The sequence below is a fragment of the Petaurus breviceps genome, unplaced genomic scaffold (assembly GCF_028583685.1).
Source record: "Petaurus breviceps papuanus isolate PSGF00001 unplaced genomic scaffold, PetGlider_PUasm1.0 90903, whole genome shotgun sequence".
NCBI lineage: Eukaryota > Metazoa > Chordata > Mammalia > Diprotodontia > Petauridae > Petaurus > Petaurus breviceps.
In genome coordinates, this window is record NW_027187376.1 from 9,911,630 (window position 1) to 9,921,355 (window position 9,726).

Sequence of the window (9,726 nt, forward strand, 5' to 3'; positions counted from 1 at the left end):
ATTAATGTAAAATTGAAGAGATTCAGGTTAAATCAAGTCAATGTCACGCCAAGGGGGACTTTTAAAAATGTCTCCTGGCACACTTCAGCAACTTAATTTGAGATTAAAAAACACCAGAAATCCTGATGCTTCTGTGGTGCTAAATAAACTTGACTTGTTTAGCCATTCCCTAATTGATGGGCATCCCCTTGATTTCCAATTATTTGCCACCACAAAAAGAACTGCTATCCATATTTTCGTACATACTGGTCCTCTTCCCAACTCTCTAATCTCTTTGGGATATAAAGATGTTTTGATTCTTACTCTAAAAGATTCATTCTACCAGGTTCTCACCTGTCAAAGCAAAACAAAATTATGTTAGTTTGGGGTCCTGTTGTGTATGAGGTTGGGGAGAGTACAGACATTTCAAACTTGAGAGCAGTCTACTTGGGATTGAATAGGAAGCAGGAGATGTTCAGCTTTTGCTAAAGAATTTAGTATTTTGGGGACAACTAGGTGGCACAGTGAATAGAGCACCAGCCCTGGAGTCAGGAGGACCTGAGTTCAAATCCAGTGTCAAACACTTGACATTTACTACCTGTGTAACCTTGGCAAGTCACTTAACCCCAATTGCGTTGCCTTCCCCCCTCAAAAAACAAACAAAAAAAAATTTAGTATTTTGGGGGGGTAAGCATGAGGTGCTATTTATCCCTCATTTCCCTTCCTTCATTCCCTCTTCAAAAGGGAAAGAAAATCAACCCAGAACTTGAATTTATTATTTGTAGGGAAGTCAGTGAACAAATACATTGAATTGAAAGCCGTGGAGTAAGACAAGCGTTTACATTTCCTATGTCATTGGATGCTATAAATTGCATCTTGGTAGATATCATTGATTTGCTGTATATAACATTCTAAGATAAAGTTAGAAAATGTAACTCTAAGAAGAGTTAGAAGATTTTGGTCCTGAGATATATGTCACTTTCAAATCTGTGTGTTTTCTATCAGACATTTCACCTCTTATTTTCTTAAAATAAATATAACCTGTGATAAAAATATATTGTACTCATGGACTTCTTTGGAGTACTTCATTAAAATCTAGTATCCCTCTTAGGTAGCAGAATTACATGTACAAGTCCATGAAATAGCTAGCCTCTTCAGGGATTTTTCTGAGAGCCTAGAATCAAAAGTTATGTTTGTTTAGACAGAGGTAAATGTTAAGAAATAAAAAGTACATAACAGTCCATCACCAGTTCTGAGAGCTGGACTGATTGCCTAATTAGAAATGTTCTATTCTTCAAAATTACGAGATAACCTGCAGGTACAGGAAGAGATCTAGCAAAATAAATAAAACCCAAAATGCCTTAATGATACCAAAATCTTTTCTTGTATTTTGCTTCCGTTTAAAATTTGTTCCTTAGACCTAGGAAAGAAAAGGTTTTTTTTGTGGTTATTGTTTTTAAAAGTAGGATTAATAATATGCCCAGCATTTCCCTTTAACAATGAAGCTCATTAAAAATGTTTGTGATGTTTATACTATTGAATGTAAATGTTTCCTTAAATGTCTCAAGAAGTGAATTTTTCAAGGGTATAGTAAATTTCCTTTGTTTCTTAATTTGAAAATTCCTTGAGTATGTTAATGCCTATTTGGATTTAAAGTATCATTTTGTTTCATAGCCTAGCCTTCAGGTAAGCCAAGTGAAGTTGCACAATGTGGTCAAGCCCAGTGTAGACTATGTCTGCCAGCTGAAATTCCCTTCTGGCAACTACCCTCCCTGCGTGAATGATTCTAAAGATGATCTTGTCCATTGGTGCCATGGGGCCCCCGGGGTTATCTACATGCTCGCCCAGGCTTACAAGGTACAAACTTCTTTCTTACCGTAGGAGAGGCAGTTGAAAACAACTTTAAGCTAAAGTATAATTTCAATAACTAGTAAATGGTATTTCTTCTAATAATTACAGAAACAATGTGCAGATTCCTCATTTCTTAGAAGTTCTTTACCCAAGAACTAAAATAATTTTTTCAAATTATCACATAAGTTAGGAAACCAATTAATGTAAAATTGAAGAGATTCAGGTTAAATCAAGTCAATGTCACTGCCAAGGGGGACTTTTAAAAATGTCTCCTGGCACACTTCAGTAGCTTAATTTGAGATTAAAAAAACACCAGAAATCCTGATGCTTGTGTGGTACTAAATATACTTGATTGCCCTTCTTATAAACAAGAGGAGAAAAAAGACTACCATGAAGGATACTCAGCCAGTTGTACCTACGTAAGCATTTATTTGCAAGGTAATGTGTATTTTATAAATGATAGATCCTAATTGTCTCTAGACAATACCAGATTCCAATTTACTAAACTCTACATTTTAGAATATTTTCTAGAATGCATAAATGCCCAACGGCTACCCTTTTCTCTGTTCTATGCTATCTGTCCCTATTCTTCTTAATTTTGAATTATTACATGTATAATCATTCTTCCTCTAGCAACAGAGGAGCCATAGCCAAAAGGAAATGCCTGATGGTGTTTTTCATAAAATCCAGTTTGGTATGAAAAGAACAATCCTTTAAGAGGTCTATTTATGCTTCTTTGGCCAGAATTTGAGAGGCGGAAAGGACAGAGCAAGTCAGCCCTGGCATAGGTTATTATAAGCCATCTCTCTATTTTCTTCATTTTTTATAAAATATAATGTTCAACACTTACTGTATGTGAATTATAAATAAGATCATGTTCTCTCCCAAATAAGAAGTAAATACTACAGAAAAGTTTCCTTGAGTATATCCCGCATCCTCATTTCCTAGTAACTAGGCATCTTTGTTACTAAAGAAAGCAGCCATGTGTTCTGTGGAAGGTGACTAATGATGACAGCTTGATATGAATTAGATAACGTTAATGCTAATTCATCGATCACTCTAAAAAACCTTTTGCAAGTACAAAGTCACAGTAATTTTTAATTTAAGTAGAATCACTGAGTGTTGGTAAAATGAACCACCATCCATATAACACATCTTTAGTCACTGGACCTCTCATTGTCTCTGACTCTCCCTCTTGCTCCATTTCTCTTACCCCTCATCTTCCATTGTAGGAATCACAGAATCTTTTGAGTTAAAAAGTACCTCCGAAGCCCCTTCCTAGAATATGAGTACCCCACCCCCACAACATCTGTCTTCAGTGTAGTGATTTTCATTGTCTAGAAACTCATTACCTCCTGAAACAGTCTTTTCTGTTTTTAGACAATTCTGATGATTAGAAAGTTCTTCCTCATATGTAACCTAAAATCTGTTTCTTTGTAGCATCTACCCCACGGATCATAGTTCTGTTCCTTGTGGCTAAGCAGAATAAGCCCAGTCCATTTTCTACATGACAGACCTTCACATGTTTAAAGAGAACAGTCACATCCACCCTCAGTCTCTTTTCAAAGCTAAATATCCCCATTTCTTTTAACTATTCCTCATAAAGCATGGGTTCACCACCCTGAATACTGACCATCTGACTGAGACCCCGTTTATCAGTTTCCTACCTAAAACATGATACACCAAAGTAGATTCAGTGGACCAGAATGAACCAGGGGGTTGGGGAATCTGCAGCCTTGAAGCCACGTGCAGCCTTCCAGGTCCTCAGGTGGGCCTTTTGACTGAGTCCAAGTTCAATAGAACAAATCCTTTTATTAAGGGGATTTGTTCTGTGAAGTTTTGATTCAGTCAGAGTGCCTCACTTGAGGACCTAGGGGGCCACATGTGGCCTTGAGGCTGCAGGTTCCCCACCCCTGTCTAGTAGAACCATCTCTCATTCTGGACAACACACTTCTGTTAATGCAGCTTACATAAAATAGGCTATTTTAGTCTACCACATCACACTGCTGACTCTTACTGAGCATACAGTCCATGGAATTTTTAGGTCTCATTTACAGAAGCTATTAACTAAGCATATGCTCCCCACCTGATATTTTTGCAGTTGACTTTAATAATCTAAGTTTGGGGCTTTATATTTATCTCTACTAAATTTTATCTTCTTTGATTTTACCCATCATGCAAGGTTATCTAGATCTTTTTGGCTCTTTTTTCTGTCATCTGATAACATTTTAGTTGTCAGTGAAGTTAAAATTATCATTTACAGTAAAACTGGATTTTCCTAACTGCCTACAGGTATTCAATGAGGAGAAATATCTTAATGATGCCTTGAAGTGTGCTGATGTGATCTGGAAGTTTGGGTTACTCAGAAAAGGATATGGGCTGTGCCATGGTGCTGCAGGCAATGCATATGCCTTCCTGACATTATACAAACTCACCCATGACATGAAATATCTGTACAGAGCTTGTAAGGTAGGTACTTAAAACATCTAGAGAGAGGGGCAGGCTAGGTTGCTCAGTAAGTAGAGCGCCAGCCCCAGAATCAGGAGGACCTGAGTTCGGATCCGGCCTCAGACACTTAACACACACACAAAAAAAAACCCAAAAACATCTAGAGAGGAAAAAAATCTTTTCAAGGCATTTTTAAAAGTGCCTATTTATGGTTTCATTTTTTTAATATAATATACAGAAGTTAACAGTTAAAGATAACCTTTTAAAAGTTTATTTTATTTAATTTGTCTTTTAAAAGCAAATTATTATATTTAACAATCTAGTTAGGGCTAGAGATGGAATTGCTTGTTTGTTTTGTTCCTATCTTCCTTTGGCGACTTGTTTATAAGGCTTGAAAAAAAGATTTCAGTCAGTCAAGCCCCCTTGTAAGAGTTGGAGCTGCAAAGACAAAAGCAAAACAGCCCTTGACTTCAAGAAGCTTGTGTTCTACATAACTAAGTCTAGTTTCACCAGCTCATGGATTTCTTTTGGGGCCACTGACTTCTCAAAAGCTTTCCTTGTAGTTCCCATTTCATTAGATCACCATGATCTTCCCTCTAAACTCTTGAAGTTTTTAGATGAATGCTGAGAATTGGTCTAGATCAGAGTTTTGTCATCTGAGTGAGTATATATTCTGAGTAATTTGACATGGCCTTTTTTTTTTTTTTCCCCAGTTTGCTGAATGGTGTCTAGATTATGGTGAGCATGGATGCAGGACGCCTGACACACCTTTCTCCCTCTTTGAAGGTATTCTTTTCACATTCCTGATTTTCTTCATAATAGAAATATACATTTTAACCCCTAAGGCATTCCTCTCCAACTAATGTAATCTCTCTGGTCCTTTTAATTTTTTAGCCTTCCCTTCCCCACCTACTTTGCATTTAGTGTAAAAAATTATTGTACCAATTCTTGATTTCTTTATGCCTTGAGTAATGAGCAAATAAACTAAAACATGCACTACTGTAAATGTAAACCAAGAAGCTGAGGATGGTTGTAGTGCTTTTTAATAGTAACACATAACTAGGGAAAGATGCTTTTAATTCTGCTAAGGTTATGCTGTTAATTTCAGAATAAAGCTAATGTGGCAAACTAGAGCCATGCTAAAGTAGTCACCTTAATATGATAACTCCTTATCTCTTTTGGTTTCTTCAGGAATGGCTGGAACAATTTATTTCCTGTCTGACCTGCTTGTTCCAACAAAAGCCAGATTCCCAGCTTTTGAACTATAAAAGACCAGTCACATCCCTACAGCTCACTGCATGTCTATCACTACCCATGCAAACACTGGGCTAAATGAATCCATTACTTTTCACCCACCTTTCTTAAGTAAAGAAAACAAATTCTGTGTTTAAAATAATTGGTCTTTTCCACATTAATCTTCAACTAAAATGTGTTTTGGGGGATTTTCTTTTATTTAAAAAGATCAAGGAAGAAAACCTTTAGGTTGTTTTCCTAAAAGGGGGTGAAATGTACAGTATTTTCTTGGAAACATACATACACACATATTTCAGAACTTTAAAGAAGCTGCTCATTATTTAAGCTTTTCAGTGTGATTTAATGTTGATACAGTTTTCACTACTGTATTAAAAACTGAATTGTAGTTAAAAATTAATACATAACTGTTAGTGGTCAGTACCACTTCTTTTCCTTTGGACTGTAGAAAAGATATTATTATAGCCATGCTTCTATGTGGTTGACTGACTGTCAAAGGGGAGGGGAGCAGAGATATATTTCCTCTGGAAAACTGCAGAAGCTACAAGCTGGACCAAGGATACTGAATCCTTTCTTAAACTCGCATTGTCTATTCAGAGTTTATTTAGTGAACATTTATCTTTTTATTAGTGGATATAAGCTAGCATTTGTATACAACTCCAAAATTTAAAAAAACCTTAACAATATGATAAACAGTTTAAAACTTTTACTTTAATGTTTTGATAAAGTTCAGAGTATGCTAATAAATACAAGTTTATTATTTTGAGTTCTAGTAAAATGTTCTGAATTTTGAAAATTCTTATTAAAAGGTGGATATTTTTGTTTACCATGTGATCAGTGAGACACGTTTGAATTTTTCACCTCCCTGAGCCTTTACTTCCATTTTATTTGCCTTGTGATCACTGTGATTTAGTACTGCTTACTAATGCATAGAATAGTTTAATCTATATCAAGTTGTATGAGCCTGATCTCACTAAACAGAGTAGCAGTTATCCCATTTTTGTTACAAAGGCCAAGAAAAGTCCAACTGGCCAACTAACTTGAAAACAGGGTCCTTCAGCATTTGGTAGTTCTGTTTAGCTATAGGTATTATCTAATGAATGCAGCTATATGGTACAGTGGATAGAGTGCCAAGTCTGGAGTTAGGCAGAACTGAGTTCAAATCTAGCCTTAGATACTTAATAGTTGTGTGACCCTGGGCAAGTTACTTAACCCTGTTTGCCTCAGTCAGTTCCTCAGCTATAAAAATGAGCTGGGAAAGGAAATTGCAAACCATTTCAGTATCTTTGCCAAGAAAATCCCAAGTGGGGTCATGAAGGGTCGGACACAACTGCAGTGATTGAACAACAAATTATCTAATGAATAATGTTCAACAGAAATCATAGACCAATCTTAGGCACCTACTTTGCACCTAGTTACAATCTCATGAATAAACAAAACTGGTTTCCTCCTATTAGGCAAGTGATTTGACTATAGTGGATTTATTCATCTGACTGTGCTAAGTGCCCCAAATAGAAATTCTCTGAAATGCTTAGGGGCCATTTTTTTTTCAAATTATTGGCTGTATGTCATTTTCCTGACCTTTCTCTTAGAAATGAGTTGAGTGCTACCATATTGAACTAGAAGACTAAGATTCCTATAAACTGGGGGGAAAGTATCTTACAGCCATTAGCAAAAAGTATTAAAATATAGTGATCCCAGAGCAGATAAAACACAGATCAAAGATTACAGAGATGTTAAATAACAAATGAAAAGTTGTTTCATTGACTTAATGATAACAAAAAATACACCTTTAAAAATATTTCCCCAATACAAAACATTTCTGTTGCAATTCACTGTTTTCTGAGTCTTCAGAATTAGATAGGAAAAGAACTATTGGTGCCTCAAAGCCCTCCCACAACTCTTGGCTCATTGGCACCCTCCTCTACTGCTCTCTGGATGGGATAGACTGGACCTTGCCTCTTATTCTTTTTTTCTATAGCTTTTTAGAACTCTTTAGGGGCTTAAAAAAAAAGACTTTGGGAAAATAGAATGTACCTATCCCCTCACAAGAACAAAAGCGTGCTACTTCCATTGAAATCTGGCACTTGAGCTATTCATTGGCTCCTGGTGTTAACATCTCTGTTTTTTTCCATGTAGCCTAAAAATAGCTAATATTAATGGAAATAATCAGGATCTTTAAATACTGCTGATAGAAGAATCTAAAAACACAACTACACAATTTTCTGGTTGGTCCTTCTGTGGATTGTGCAAATTATGGGTAACCCCCTGCCATGTATCTTTCTAAAGTGCTATGGGAAAGCTGTACCTTCTTTATAAAAGGTTTCAGATCAGCTATGTGGGCGGTTACAGTAATAAAGTGAAGCTAATCTGCCTTTGGCTGATTGTTCTGGTTGAAAGAATAAAGCTCATTTGGTTTAGCTACATGTCTACTTACTGTTTTTTGCACTTTTCAATAAACAGTTGCTAAAGTTGATTTCATGAAAACTCATTTGCATTTTCCTGGGTCTGGGATTTTTGTGTATTCTGTGTGGACCTATGACAGCTGGTTCAGCACGTACATTTAAAGCATTAACACTTGTTTATAATATGTGCCTGTGTCTACAGTGATGCGAAATTGAAGTAGCTAATTTTTCATCACAAGATAAAATTAAACTCTCTAAAGACAATTTCTCCAGGTCTCTACTGGACATACAATCATTTGAGTTTGCAACCATCAATCATCTTTAGAGCCTTTTCCTATTTTCCCCCCACTCCCCTTTGATGCCAGTCATAATTATATGGCATTAGAAACCTTCATGATAGATAGGATTTTAGGTGAAAATAGTTAGATCTAAGGACACTTTTAGCATTAGCATTGTGAATAAGGAAAATAAATGTTTTTCACTTCTACCACTTTAGTATTCTTTTGTTTCAGATCCCAGAAATGCCTTGCTTTCTATGAATAGATAATAAAATTATAAAAGTGATCTTTTGATCTTTTGACCTACAACTATTTCTTCTGGATTTCCTCAGGAGTGCATTACTACTTTTACTAAAAGCATTCTTGACTACATTTTTACTTTTTCCAGTGGGTATTAATAATGGTACTTCCAAAGTCAAAGCACAGTGTTTCTGTACACATATGTCCTTGGTCTTTAGAAGAGCTATCTCCCTCCCATAAATTGGTGTAGCCCCTTCTCGTTTATTTTGTCATTATGTTTTGGGAAGAATTGTAGACACATGTAAGTATTTTAGCTTATTCTCAATAAATATTTATTAATTTTGCTGTAATAATGTGTATTTTATGAAAAAAAATTGTCACAAATCAAACTATTTTATTTCAGTAGCAAAAGTCAGATCAAAGAATACTAGTTCTTCTCTAAGGTATGTTTCTGATCTTCTTCACCTTGAACCAAAACTGGTTTTCCAGAAGCAATATTTTTTGAGACAGCAAATCTTCAAGGTAACAACTACTGCATAGTAAAGGAATCTTTAAAAGGTTCTCTAATGTCATTCCCTCAACTTTCAGGCCACAAAAAAAGCATCTTGAACATCTCATACATGTGAGACTCCTTCCTGTCTTTAATAAACAAAGTTGTAATTCTAGAAATTCATTTATGGATTATTTCCTAGATGAATCTTGGATTGGAGAGGTATAAGAAGAGAGAAAGAAGTGGGAATAGGGTACGCATAATTGTAAAATAATTTTTGTAGTATGAAAGAAGAGCTTTTGTCCTCTCTAGTTTGCTATGTACTCTACTGAACTAACAGGCTAAACAACTCAGTGCCACCTACAAATGCCAAGAATTTCCAAAGTAAAAGATAATAATTTTCAGCCTTAAGTTATTTTGTATCCTTTAGCAAATTTGATTACATTTTCCCAAAATTTTGTTTCAATTTTTCCCTAATATTTAAAAGATTATGGGTAAATATACAGTTACACCTATTAATCCTTACCTTTGAGAAAGGGATATGAAGCCCAACACAGATTAGTTCATAAGAATCAGTAGTGGAATCTAGAACAATGCCACTTTCTCTCATAACTCAACCATAACACATCACAGTTCATGCCTCCTGACTTTTCCTCTTCTGTTGATTTTTTTCTCTCATTTCCTTTCTCCACTTGAGAAAGAGGACGTACAAAGATACCCATTCCCAATCTCATGAACAAACAAAACTTAGGTCCCCATGTTACAGAACTGATTTAACTAGAGT

The 9,726-nt window shown here is 35.7% G+C and overlaps 1 protein-coding gene across 5 annotated transcripts in view; it reads left to right on the top strand.

Annotated features, from left to right (window-relative positions):
* LANCL1 (LanC like glutathione S-transferase 1) overlaps positions 1-7,955 on the top strand; it is a 53,324-nt gene extending 45,369 nt beyond the window's left edge. For 4 of the 5 annotated variants that reach the window (XM_069075219.1, XM_069075218.1, XM_069075220.1 and 1 more), the window contains exons 7-10: positions 1,654-1,836; positions 4,123-4,299; positions 4,992-5,064; positions 5,470-7,955. In XM_069075219.1, the coding sequence (XP_068931320.1) occupies positions 1,654-1,836; positions 4,123-4,299; positions 4,992-5,064; positions 5,470-5,546 (510 nt within the window). In that variant the 3' untranslated portion in view covers positions 5,547-7,955. The remainder of the gene's footprint in view (positions 1-1,653; positions 1,837-4,122; positions 4,300-4,991; positions 5,065-5,469) is intronic. The other variant, XM_069075222.1, reaches the window with a different exon arrangement.
* Positions 7,956-9,726: the final 1,771 nt, after the last annotated feature.